The 14172-nt window shown below is 41.0% G+C and overlaps 1 protein-coding gene across 3 annotated transcripts in view; it reads right to left on the bottom strand.

Annotated features, from left to right (window-relative positions):
- Positions 1-14172, bottom strand: part of igsf3 (immunoglobulin superfamily, member 3) — a 132676-nt gene that overhangs the window by 44996 nt on the left and 73508 nt on the right. For all 3 annotated transcript variants that reach the window (XM_046844668.1, XM_046844669.1, XM_046844666.1), the window contains exon 5: positions 4755-5174. In XM_046844668.1, the coding sequence (XP_046700624.1) occupies positions 4755-5174 (420 nt within the window). The remainder of the gene's footprint in view (positions 1-4754; positions 5175-14172) is intronic.

The raw sequence follows: 14172 nt of genomic DNA, 5'->3' as shown, positions 1-14172 counted from the left end.
TTATTCATCAGACTGATGTGCTTAATGACACTCCAGTGTCTACTGAAAGTGAAACTGGGTGATTAAAATTCTCTTATCATTCAGCCGAACAGAAGAACAGACTCTCAATTGCCTCGAATCCGTCCCATTGTGACTGAGCTTCTTAAACCTTTGCCTCACATTATTTGCTTTTAATCCTGTATTCATAATTTAAAAATAATAATTATATATACAGTGGGGCAAAAGAGTGTTTAGTCAGCCACCAATTGTGCAAGTTCTCCCACTTAAAAATATGAGAGAGTCCTGTAATTTTCAGGTACACTTCAACTATGACAGACAAAATGTGGAAAAAAAAATCCAGAAAATCACATTGTCTGATTTTTAAAGAATTTATTTGCAAATTATGGTGGAAAATAAGTCTTTGGTCATCTTAATACTTTGTTATATACCGTTTGTTGGCAATGACAGAGATCAAACGTTTTCTGTAAGTCTCCACAAGGTTTTTACACACTGTTGCTGATAGTTTGGCCCATTCCTCCATGCAGATCTCCTCTAGAGAAGAACAACCTCCAAAGATTTTCTATGGGGTTGAGATCTGGAGACTGGCTAGGCCAGAACCTTGAAATGCTTCTTACGAAGCCACTCCTTCATTGCCTGGGATCATTGTCATGCTGAAAGACCCAGCCACGTTTCATCTTCAATGCCCTTGCTGATGAAAGGACATGGCCCCATTCATTCCTTACTTTACACGGATCAGTCGTCCTGGTCCCTTTGCAGAAAAACAGCCCCAAAGCATGATGTTTCCACCCCCATGCTTCACAGTAGGTATGGTGTTCTTTGGATGCAACTCAGCATTCTTTCTTCTCCAAACACGACAAGTTGAGTCTTTACCAGAAAGTTCTATTTTGGTTTCATCTGACCATATGACATTCTCCCAGTCCTCTTCTGGATCATCCAAATGCTCTCTAGCAAACTTCAGACGGGCCCGGACATGTACTGGCTTAAGCAGGGGGACACGTTTGGCACTGCAGGATTTGAGTCCCTGGCGGCGTGTGTTACTGATGGTAGTCTTTGTTACTTTGGTCCCAGCTCTCTGCAGGTCATTCACTAGGTCCCCCTGTGTGGTTCTGGGATTTTTGCTCATCGTTCTTGTGATCATTTTGACCCCACGGGGTGAGATCTTGCGTAGAGCCCCAGATCGAGGGAGATTATCAGTGCTCTTATATGTCTTCCATTTTCTAATAATTGCTTCCACAGTTGATTTCTTCACACCAGCTGCTTACCTATTGAAGATTCCGTTTTCCCAGCCTCTTTCTGGTGTCCTTTTACAACTCTTTGTCTTGAACATAGTGGCGATTGGAGTCTGACTGTTTTAGGTTGTGGACAGGTGTCTTTTATACTGATAACGAGTTAAAACAGATGCTATTAATACAGGTAACAAGTGAAGGATAGTGGAGCCTCTTAAAGAAGAGTCTGTGAGAGCCAGAAATCTTGCTTTTTTGTAGGTGACCAAATACTTATTTTTCACCATAATTTGCAAATAAATTCTTTAAAAATCAGGCAATGTGATTTTCCGGATTTTTTTTTTCTTTCTCATTTTGTCTCTCATAGTTGAAGTGTACCAATGATAAAAAAAAATCTTTTTTTTTCTCTCATCTTTTTAAGTGGGAGAACTTGCACAATTGGTGGGTGACTAAATACTTTGTAGGTATATTCTACATATACATTACTAATTAAAAGTTTGGACACACCTTCTTATTCACACTAAAGACACTGAAAGTATGAGAGTAAATATGGAAATTATATAGTCAACAAAAACGTGTTAAAGAACCCTGAATATGTTTTACATTTTAATGACATTTGATGACAACTTTGCACACATGTGGCATTCTCTCAGTCATCCTCATGCGGTTGATGCCTGAAATGGATTTCCAACAAACTTAAAGGAGTTCCCAGAGGTGTTGAGTACTTGTTGGCTGCTTTTCCTTCACTCTCCGGTCCAGCTCATCCCAATCCATCTCACTTAAATTTAGATCAAAGGATTGGGAAGGCAAAGTCATTTAAAGCAGCATGCCATCATTCTCCTTCTTAAACAGGGCATTGTCCTGTTGAAAAACAAATGATGGTCCCACAAATTGCAAACCAGATGGGATGGCATGTCTCTGCAAAATGCTGCGGTAGCCATGCTGGTTAAGTGTGCCCCACAATTTTGAAAAACAACAGTATCACCATCAAAGCCCACAGTATCGCACCTACTCTTCCATGCTTCACAGTGGAAACTACACATTGAGGAACTGTCCGTTTACCCTTTATCCGTCGAACAAAGACATGGTGGTTAGAACCAAGGATCTCATGTTTGGGCTCATCAGACAATTTTCCACTTATCTAATGTCCATTTCTTGTGTTTCTTGGCCCCAACAAGTCTTGTCTGCTTGTTATTCTTCCAAAGTAATGGTTTCTTTGATGCAATTAGGCCACCAAGTCTCTTCGGACAGTGGATGTTGAAATATGTCTGCCACTTCAATTCTGGAAAGCATTTATGTGGGCTATAATCTAAAGTGCTGAAAATCGGTGGTTTCCGAGGCTGGTAATTCCAATGAACCTCTTGGTCTTCCTATTCAGGGGTGGTCCTCATTAGATCCTGTTTCCTCATAGCGTTTGATGGTTTTGTGACTGCATTTGGGAGTCACAAAGTTCTTGAGATTTTTTTTCAAATTGACTGACCGTCATTCCTTAAAAGTAATGATAGACTGTTGGTTTCTTTAACTGATTTAAATCTTGCTGTTCTAGTTATAGTAGCACTAATAGGGTTATTGACTCTGTACTCACCCTTCCTCTGCACACGAGAACTGATTGACCAAAGCACTTAACATGGCAACAGATGGTCACAAATTAACTCTTGACAAAGTAAACCTGTGAATAAGAACATATTCCAGGTGACTACCAGGAATGTGTCATGCAATTTTCTGGTTTAACCCTTTTTTTTTTTTTCACTACATAATTCCATATATAATGTTCATTAATAGTTTGGATGTCTTCAGTGGTAATGTACAATTTTGAAAATTAAATAAAAAATAAAGAAACACCACTAAAGGAGAAGGTATGTCCAAACTTTTGACTCATAGTGAATATTGTACACCGATCCCAAAAGCACAACAGCAGAGTTTAAGTTAAGATTTATAAAAAAGCTTCTGTTGATTAACAAAACTGTTAAAAAACCATTGCTGCTGAGAGAGAAACATGCCACTGGAGGCAGGTTCATTTTATACCATATGTAAAATGAGATATGATCTTTCTGACTATGACACTGTGCGCTTTAATCTTTCATTTCTGTTGAATCATTTATTACTAATTTTAATACAAGTAGTGACTTAGAGGGAGAACTTTGCAAATATCATGCCAGGGTTAAAAAAATTAATTAGAGAGGAAGCAAAGGGTCGCCATAAAAAGCGAACCATTGTAGTCAGGGAATAAATTATACCCTTCAGTTTGCAACAATTCTAAATAACCTCGCAGCATTCCTTACAGAGGGCCAATTTGTGGCCCATCTGCCCACTTTCATCAGGATCTGCTCTTCAGCACACTGTTTCTTGTGCTTTCACTGTCACCAAGCAGAAATCCTGCAAGTATGTTTTTTCCTGCTGTGTGGTCGTGTGTCCTTCAGAGCCATGTTTTCCTGGTCCACTCTGCTCTCTTCTCCAATCACACGCCTTCTGATTGAAGTCTCGAGTGGCCAATAACGTGACATTATAGACATCCCATCCTGCTGTGTGTTTGATGAGGAGATATTCGGTCACCTTTCATTCTCATCAAGCTGCTGGGTGACAGAGCCCTGTGATCGTGTTACCGCCTCGTGATCGGGTGCAGTGAACCCATCCAATCGCTATAACACAGTGTCTTAAAGTGAGGGTGGAAAAGGTGCACGGATACTGGATTGAATAGACTGTCGCCAGAAAGACTGAGGGCTCATCATACAGTTCTAGTGAAAATCCGAATTGAATAGCATGTGTAAAAAGAATGTTCTTAATCTTCTACAGTTTATTTCAACTATTATTCCACAGGCACAGGCTGGGACAGGGTTTGTATTACAGAGAGCCAGTGCTACAAACTATACTATGATTATCTTCAGAATACAGCCTGCTCTAGTGAGATGGAACGATACACTAGTGCACGGGCCTCGGATAAACTCTAAAGCGGAGGACAGTGTTAAGAGGATTGACTGTTGCTTCCCTAGGAGACTGTTAATGAGCTTAATTTCAGATAGCAATCAGCCCATAGCATGCACGAGCCTCAAACTGCATTTGTGTACTGTACCGTGTCAGCTGCTCTGTTGCTGTGTTTAGGCAGAACTGGAACGTTCTGAATGAGCTTGTGCTTTAAAAGAAAAAGCCTGTTCTATATACGATTCCAAATCTGCCATGATCTCTAACGAAGGTGGAGCATACTGTGCATGTCATTGGAAGAAATTGCATCGATGTTGGGGAGGATTGTGCAACTAGGGAAGGTGTCATATTCACAAGGAAACCTTGTGCAACCTGCAAGCTGGCCAAAAAAAAAATCCTCACACTGTGCTTTAGTTTGTGGATGTACGCAGCAAGAACAGATGACGTTACTAAGACAAAGGTTACATAGCGGTTAAACCTGAAAACTTCAGGACTACCAGAATAACATCAATGAGCCCTTAAGCAAGAACTCAAACTTCCTTGCAAATTGGGAAATAATTCTCACTTGGGGATTAATAGTTTCAAAAAGCTTGAGATCTCTGAGGCACTCACCTGTGGGCTGAACTTTGACCACAGTCTTGTCAGACTGCTTGCGTGTCATGGCGTACCAAGAACGATCAGGGTCCTGGATCCACTCCGATGCCTCGCAGTAGTATTGGCCCTGATCTGTAGGCTGTAGGCTGTAGATGGTGAGGCGGTAGGATGTGCTGCTTGTCTTGTCCAGCCGCACATCTCCAGAGGACAGACGCTGGCGGTAAGACGTCCCAGGCCTCAGAACCATGTCCCGTGTCAGGGTGACAAGGTCCCTCGCTGGAGCAGACGGCTCATCCGGGGAGCGCACGTACCAGCCGACCGCAACGTGTGTGTGCTGAGATGTCTGGCGTGTCACCTCGCAGTTCAGCAGTAGTGTGTCACCCTCCACTTTAGACAGGGTCTGAGTGGCAGATGTCACGGACAGCGTGTCTGGAATAACTGCAGCGCAGAAAAGGGAGAAATAGAAGGAGGCTGTTAGAAACCTGAACATACAAACAGAGGTTTTACATGTTCTGGAGCGCATTAAAATTTAATCGGGATTCTGCAGACTGGAGCTTAGCTTCATTATTATTACTGCTCTTTGGCTCAGAAAAATAAAAACCCCAGTTCCTGTCTCACTCTGGTTTCTGCTTTAATAAGAGACAGTCTCAACTGACCAACCCGGTTCCCTTCTGTCCTTAATAATAGATTCTTAATATCCTCTAAATCGTTGCCATGTGTTTTGCTCTAATCCAACGCAATACCATTTAACTCGGCACTATTCACTCCATCTTACTATGCAACCAGCATCAATTAGTGTCAGTTTAAATAACGCTTACAGAGCTTGGACGTACAGTGAGGAAAATAAGTATTTGAACACCCTGCTATTTTGCAAGTTCTCCCACTTAGAAATGGTTTGAAATCATGCATGGCACGGAAGGTTCCCCTGCTTAAACCAGCACATGTCCAGGCACGTCTTAAGTTTGCCAATGACCATTTGGATGATCCAGAGGAGTCATGGGAGAAAGTCATGTGGTCAGATGAGACCAAAATAGAACTTTTGGGTCATAATTCCACTAAACGTGTTTGGAGGAGGAAGAATGATGAGTACCATCCCTACTGTGAAGCATGGGGGTGGTAGCATCATGCTTTGGCGGTGTTTTTCTGCACATGGGACAGGGCGACTGCACTGTATTAAGAAGAGGATGACAGGGGCCATGTATTGCGAGATTTTGGGGAACAACCTCCTTCCCTCAGTTAGAGCATTGAAGATGGGTCGAGGCTGGGTCTTCCAACATGACAATGACCCGAAGCACACAGCCAGGATAACCAAGGAGTGGCTCTGTAAGAAGCATATCAGGGTTCTGGCGTGGCCTAGCCAGTCTCCAGACCTAAACCCAATAGAGAATCTTTGGAGGGAGCTCAAACTCCGTGTTTCTTAGTGACAGGCCAGAAACCTGACTGATCTAGAGAAGATCTGTGTGGAGGAGTGGGCCAAAATCCCTCCTGCAGTGTGTGCAAACCTGGTGAAAAACTACAGGAAACGTTTGACCTCTGTAATTGCAAACAAAGGCTACTGTACCAAATATTAACATTGACTTTCTCAGGTGTTCAAATACTTATTTGCAGCTGTATCATACAAATAAATAGTTAAAAACATACCTTGTGATTTTTGGATTTTTTTTTTTTTAGATTATGTCTCTCACAGTGGACCTGCACCTACGATGACAATTTCAGACCCCTCCATGATTTCTAAGTGGGAGAACTTGCAAAATAGCAGGGTGTTCAAATACTTATTTTCCTCACTGTATGCTTCGGGTCATTGTCTAGTTGTCTGGTGAAGATGAGTTTACATGTTGCTTCAGTGTTCCTTTACCCGAAAAATGTCTTCAACCCTCCCTGCTTAAAAACAACTTCAAACCATTAAGTGTCCACCTCCATGTTTGACTGTGGGTGTGATGCAGTTTGCTAACATTCTCTCTCCTCTTCTCCGTCTTACATAAATTCTCTGTTAGAGTCAAAAATGTCCAATCTGGATTCCAGTCATTCACAGGGAAATTTTTGTGTTTTTGCCTTTTACCTAGTTTGCTGCAAATCAACAACATTGGCTGCAAAAACAGTAAAACGAAAAAACTTTTTACAGGCACTATGTATATATATATATATATATATATATATATATATATATATATATATATATATATATATATACAGGGAGTGCAGAATTATTAGGCAAATGAGTATTTTGACCACATCATCCTCGTTATGCATGTTGTCTTACTCCAAGCTGTATAGGCTGGAAAGCCTACTACCAATTAAGCATATTAGGTGATGTGCATCTCTGTAATGAGAAGGGGTGTGGTCTAATGACATCAACACCCTATATCAGGTGTGCATAATTATTAGGCAACTTCCTTTCCTTTGGCAAAATGGGTCAAAAGAAGGACTTGACAGGCTCAGAAAAGTCAAAAATAGTGAGATATATTGCAGAGGATGCAGCAGTCTTAAAATAGCCAAGCTTCTGAAGCGTGATCATCGAACAATCAAGCGTTTCATTCAAAATAGTCGACAGGGTCGCAAGAAGCGTGTGGAAAAACCAAGGCGCAAAATAACTGCCCGTGAACTGAGAAAAGTCAAGCGTGCAGCTGCCAAGATGCCACTTGCCACCAGTTTGGCCATATTTCAGAGCTGCAACATCACTGAGTGCCCAAAAGCACAAGGTGTGCAATACTCAGAGACATGGCCAAGGTAAGAAAGGCAGAAAGTCGACCACCACTGAACAAGACACACAAGCTGAAACGTCAAGACTGGGCCAAGAAATATCTCAAGACTGATTTTTCTAAGGTTTTATGGACTGATGAAATGAGAGTGAGTCTTGATGGGCCAGATGGATGGGCCCGTGGCTGGATTGGTAAAGGGCAGAGAGCTCCAGTCCGACTCAGGCGCCAGCAAGGTGGAGGTGGAGTACTGGTTTGGGCTGGTATCATCAAAGATGAGCTTGTGGGGCCTTTTCGGGTTGAGGATGGAGTCAAGCTGAACTCCCAGTCCTACTGCCAGTTTCTGGAAGACACCTTCTTCAAGCAGTGGTACAGGAAGAAGTCTGCATCCTTCAAGAAAAACATGATTTTCATGCAGGACAATGCTCCATCACACACGTCCAAGTACTCCACAGCGTGGCTGGCAAGAAAGGGTATAAAAGAAGAAAATCTAATGATATGGCCTCCTTGTTCACCTGATCTGAACCCCATTGAGAACCTGTGGTCCATCATCAAATGTGCGATTTACAAGGAGGAAAACAGTACACCTCTCTGAACAGTGTCTGGGAGGCTGTGGTTGCTGCTGCATAATGTTGATGGTGAACAGATCAAAACACTGACAGAATCCATGGATGGCAGGCTTTTGAGTGTCCTTGCAAAGAAAGGTGGCTATATTGGTCACTGATTTGTTTTTGTTTGGTTTTGAATGTCAGAAATGTATATTTGTGAATGTTGAGATGTTATATTGGTTTCACTGGTAAAAATAAATAATTGAAATGGGTATGAATTTGTTTTTTGTTAAGTTGCCTAATAATTATGCACAGTAATAGTCACCTGCACACACAGATATCCCCCTAAAATAGCTAAAACTAAAAACTACTTCCAAAAATATTCAGCTTTGATATTAATGAGTTTTTTGTGTTCATTGAGAACATGGTTGTTGTTCAAATTAAATCCTCAAATAAAATTAATCCTCAAAAATACAACTTGCCTAATAATTCTGCACTCCCTGTATATATATATATATATATATATATATATATATATTAGAAATAGTACACCTTTTTAAATAATACAAAATGAATGCACTCGTGCATATGAGCCATGTCACTGCTTTCAGTTTCATTCACAATCTCTTTTTTCGTTCTCTCTTGACAAAAATGGCACAACTCATCTCGCTGCCAAGAAGTAAAATAAAGATAATCGCTTATCAGAAATCGGTTTATTCTGATCATAAATGTTTCTATAGAAGCGATAATGTTTTATCAGGAGTTCCACTGGAATAAACTTGTCATTTATGTTTCAGCTTAAACTACTGTCAGAGCTGCCTTTCAGGAAAATGAATACACACCATTTCATTGGAAAAAAAATACTGTACTCCGATATATTTCATATATTTTTACTCAAGACCCTCAGTAAAAAGGTTACCCGTGTCGATATCTCCTTTTCTTTTTTATGTAAACGCAGCATGTTCAACAGGCTGCCACAATTCTCAAGGTGTATGTGTCAGAAAAGTGTCACTATTAACCATTATCATTATTACTATTATTATTGCAAATAGTACATGTATGAGGACAGTAGTGAAGTGTGCAGTAGGAATGACAGACGGGTTTAAGGTGGAGGTTGGACTGCATCAAGGATCGGCTCTAAGCCCTTTCATTTTTGCAGTGGTGATGGACAGGTTGACGGATGAGGTCAGACAGGAGTCACCCTGGACTATGATGTTCACGTATGATTTGTGAGAGTAGGGAGCAGGTTGAGAAGAGCCTGGGGAGATGGAGGTACACGCTGGAGAGAGGGTAACAGTGCAAAGTAATGGAGAGTGTGTTAGAGAAGTGAAGAAAAGAGTGCAGGCAAGGTGGAGTGGGTAAGGAAGAGGGGAAGAAGTGATTTGTGAAGAGTGAAAGAATAAGTTTCTAGGACTGTGGTGAGACTTGCGATGTTGTATGGTTTAGAGACAGTGGCATTGAGTAAAAGACAGGAGGTGAAGCTGGAGGTAGCAGAGCTGAAGATGCAAAGATTATTTCTGGAAGTAACGAGTATGGACAGGATTAGAAATGAGTTTATTAGAGGGAAAGCGCATGTAGGACGTTTTTGAGACAAAATTAGAGAGGCCATGGGATATATCGGTAGGAGAATGCTGAGGATTGAGCCACCAGGAAGGAGGCAAAGAGGAAGGTCAAGGAGGAGGTTTATGGATGTGGTGAAGAAAGACATACAGGTAGTTGGTTTGAAAGAGGCAGATGTAGAGGACAGAGTAATATGGAGACGGATGATCCACTGTGGCGACCCCTAATGGGAGCAGCAGAAAGAAGAAGAAGGATATTGCACAAAGTCCATCTTTAATAAGCCACAGACATTTTTAATATAGCTGCATTTCTACCCAGAAAAGTACTGTTTTACTTTTTTTTTATTTTTATGATGTGACCCTGATTTCCACATGAGCCTAGATATCGCTGAATGATGAGGAAAAAAAAAAAACCTAGGCATTTACTTTAATCTGCTCTTCGAGCATGGTCATCATCTAATCTGACATGAAGAACATGTGTTATATTACAATCTGTCACAGAAAGAAGAAAAAGTCTGCCCTGGGATAATCTTGTACAGGGAGCGAGGACTGATTTGAAATGACTGCTGAAATCACCTTGTCTGACCTTGGGTTCAGTTATGTGAAGTCACATGAGGACAAGACTGGGAAAAAACTGTAACCAAATGGTCACTTATTTAAAAAAAAAAAGTATATAAAGGATAAAAGAGAGATAATAAATAAAGAAGAAATCCATTTCGAATTCCACACAACGCTATCAAACTCACATGAATTAGTCGTTCTCTCTAAATATAACTACTACAATAATGGCCGCTTGACTGAGATGATGGATAAGCTGGAATAGTGGAATAGTGGATGGGAAACAGAGAGCGAATAAAGTGTGGTGTCGGCGTTTGAGTGCTTTTAAAGCAGAGCATCGGTTGAAAAAGCATGGATTCGTCCGGTGTATTAGACACTGACTTCCGTTTCTTTACCCTTCCCTTACTGAGAATGCGTTCGCAACTTGTCAATAGTCGACTGCATTAAAGCATTAATGTGTGCTATGATTGGTGGTTTGAGATGAACAAGGTCATAGTTCTGAATACAAGAGAATCTGAGGTTGAGGTTAAGCTTTTAAAGCTACTTGTGTCTGCTGGAATAAATGTGTATGCTGAGAACGCTGGCCTTTAGCACACAAACAGGCAGGTAAGTGTGTGTGTGTGTTCACAGATTTTCAAAGTAAAGGCAGATGGCTTAAATGAGTGATAAAACTACACTGCTGATGAGGAGGAAAAGGTAAGAGGAGTCATATGACTTACATAAAAGAAAAATAAGAGTAGAGAGAACAAGAGGAGGGAGAAACACTTTGAGAGCGCACTTTGTAATGAGTCAGTAGACCTTTGCTTTTTTTTAAATAATCTTAGACGCTTTTGATCAGTACGTTTCTAAGGGGTGAGTGAAATGGAAAAATATGCAAACCACTTGAGCATTTGCATGAACCACCAAAATGTATAATTGTGCTACCAAACCAACACCAGGGAGCACATTTTTATAAACACAGCAATAAAAAAAGAGGGTAGATTAAAGAATTTTCCAACACAATGTTGCCCTGCTCTGGAGAATAGTATTGGGGTTGAAACCTCACAGATATTATGCAAATCAAACGGTTGGAAATCAAACTCCATTTCACAAGAACTGGCCTGTGAGGAAGAAAAAAAAAGTTTAATGTACACCGTTCTTTTCTGCATTCACTGTTGCTAGAGTTAGGGAGACGAGAAGGGCTATTGCCTTATAACACATTCGTCTGTGAAGGCGTTTTGTGTGTACAAGTGAGTATGTGTGGGCATAGGCTAGAACAATTCTCATCGTTCTAACATGGCAGAGCCAACAGTCCACCCACACCACGAACACTTGATGAACATACTATCCAAATAAGGCAACGGCTGTAATCAGTAACCATCATTTATCCAGGTATTCCACGAGCCCCAAGAGACACGAGCTTGCAGCTCGCTACCATCATCACAGATAGTATTCCGCTCAAATAAAAAAAATAAAAAAAAGGAAAAAAAGAAAAAAGAGATAGAAGAGTTTGTTTCCATAACAACTTCCCAACAAGAGCCATGCAGAAAGGCCTGCTGTTGCCATGCCAACACTAAAGTCTAAATTCTCAACTCCTGGAGCAATAGAGGACATCAAACAACTTTAGCTATGGATGCGAAAGTTTTCTTGTCGAGCCAGGCTTCCAGCATGCGAGCTCAGCCAGAGTAAAGCCATCTGCATTCAGGCCAAGACATTAGAGAGGCTAACAGCCTTGGGGATAAACTAAAGACATTATCCCAATGAGAATCCCTCATACACCTAAAAGCATGTCAGCGATATAAGCCCTGGAGCTTCTTACAATCCAATTTCATTTCGAACCAAAAGTAGCTCAAGCTGTGGCTTTACTGTACACACAACCCAGACAGATGTACACTCTTCTCACAACGATGTGTTCTCTTCTAAAGGGTTCTCCAAGAGCTAAAGAAACTCCAAATGAATGGGTTCGAATATCTCTGTAAGAATGGTGGCGATGCTGAAGGGCAAGTGCACCTCTGTCTTCCCCTCCCCTGCCTCACGATGCCCCCATACCCTGTCTTTGCTGGAATTTTTGTATCTTTCCCTTCCCTCATTACTAAACATAATTTCCTTTCCACGTTGGTAACATTCATTAAATACAGGCATAAAAGTTGTAGTTTGCTGATGTGGAATCTGACCCTGAGACATGCACAATAGTAGCCGAGTGTGGTTTCAGACAAATTGGGGGGGGAATGGATTCGGTTCACGTTCTGGGGCTTCGAAAAGAAAGTTGTTTTCTCTGTAACCTCAAGCAGCTCGTAGGTGAAAGAATGCTTTACACATCCAGATATGAACTTCTGCCTTCATGACAATCCTCCACAATCTGCAATTGCCATTTGCTCTGTGACCCCAATCTACGCTGCGCCAGGGGGCTGTCTGTGCTGCGTGGCCAAGGCTAAATCTTAGAGATAAGGTACACGTTAGTGTGTGTCTCTTCACACAGCAGGTTTGTATTGCATTGTCTCTTGTTACACTTAATAGTAGCGGAGAGATTCAGTGAAAATGTTTTGCCTATCCAGTTTATCAAAGACTGATGATAGAAACTACAGTTGTATTTTAACATATAAGCATTGATGATTAGTTCATGGTGTTATATAAAAGGCACTTATTGAAGTAATTTACATTTTCTTTCACATTTCTGGTCCTTGTTTGAATAATTTTGCCTACTTTTGATAATAGCTGTGTAATTATCCCTGTTTTAAATAGCACTCTTAACATAAAATGTAAAGAAAATGGTTCGAAGGTTCGAGTTCCCGAACACTTTGGCCATGACCTGGATAAAACCGTCTCAAAACAAACAGGATAAATGCATCGTGTCTGAAAAAAGCTTTGGCCTCATCTCTCAGTGAATGTGGCCTTTCACTCATCTTAAAAGTTTGCTAGACTCTACCGACCAAAATTATTGGCACACCTGATGTCTTTAAGCCATTATGTGGTTCTTTCCTAAGCTGTTACCACGAAGTTAAAGGCACACAGTTGTATGGGATGCCTTTGGATACTGTATCATTAAATATTCCAATGTTCCATCATAACAATGATCCTGTGCACAATGTGAGCTCAATGAAGATACACCAATCAGGCATAACATTATGACCACATTCCTAATAATCTGTTGGTCCCCCTTTTGCTGCCAAAACAGTCGTGACCCATCCAGCATCAACAGCATTAACTTCTTCAGCAATTTGAGCTACAGGAGCTCGTCTGTTGGATCGGACCACAACGCCCTGCATTTGTTCCCTACGTGCACCAATGAAGCTTGCCTATTTAACATGGGTTGGAGAGGAAGATCTTAAGCGGCCTGCAATAGAGCTCTGACCTCAACCCTACTGAACACTTTTGGGATGAATTGGAACGCTGACTGCACCTCAGGCCTCCTCACCCTACATCACTATCTGACCTTACTTACAACCTTGCAGCTGAATGACAATAAATCTTCACAACTGCACTAGAAAATCTAGGGGGTATCTTCCCAGCAGAGTGGAGAATATTATAACAGCAAATATGGACTAAATGTAGAATGGGGTGTTCAAAAGGCACATACAAATTCTTTGGTCAGGTGCCCACAAACTTTTGTTTACAAAATCTAAATGCCTGTATTAAAACAAAAGCACTACAATGCTCTGAGACAAAACTGTTTTGAACTTGAAGCAGCTGGTATAATTGCATCTCCCTTTTCCTCTGTCTTCAAACATTGCTTTCCCTTTCTGACCTTTTAAGTTTTCGCTGTAGGAGAGTGACAACAGAGAATTAGTAAAGGTTAACTGGTTATACCTTCTTATCTGGTATTAGAAATCATTTTGCCATAGAGCTTATTCAAGACCAAAAGAAAAACCTAAACAAAAAAAAAAACATCCTCCCTCCTAAAGCTGAGGTAAATGAGGCTTCCCACTCGGTTGCACATTGTGTTAACCCTGCTCATCTCCATTACAATACCAAATGCATTCACTAGCAAAAGTGGCCTGTCAATTAACATAATCCCAGAGTTAATGCAGATGCAAATGCGTTAAGGATGAATTAAACAATTAGGGGAGTGGAAGGAGGCACCCCTCTCTCCACCAAC

Source organism: Silurus meridionalis, chromosome 3 (genome assembly GCF_014805685.1).
Source record: "Silurus meridionalis isolate SWU-2019-XX chromosome 3, ASM1480568v1, whole genome shotgun sequence".
In the NCBI taxonomy this organism is placed as follows: domain Eukaryota; kingdom Metazoa; phylum Chordata; class Actinopteri; order Siluriformes; family Siluridae; genus Silurus; species Silurus meridionalis.
Note: the sequence above shows the minus strand (reverse complement) of the source record. Positions and strands in the feature narration are given on the sequence as shown.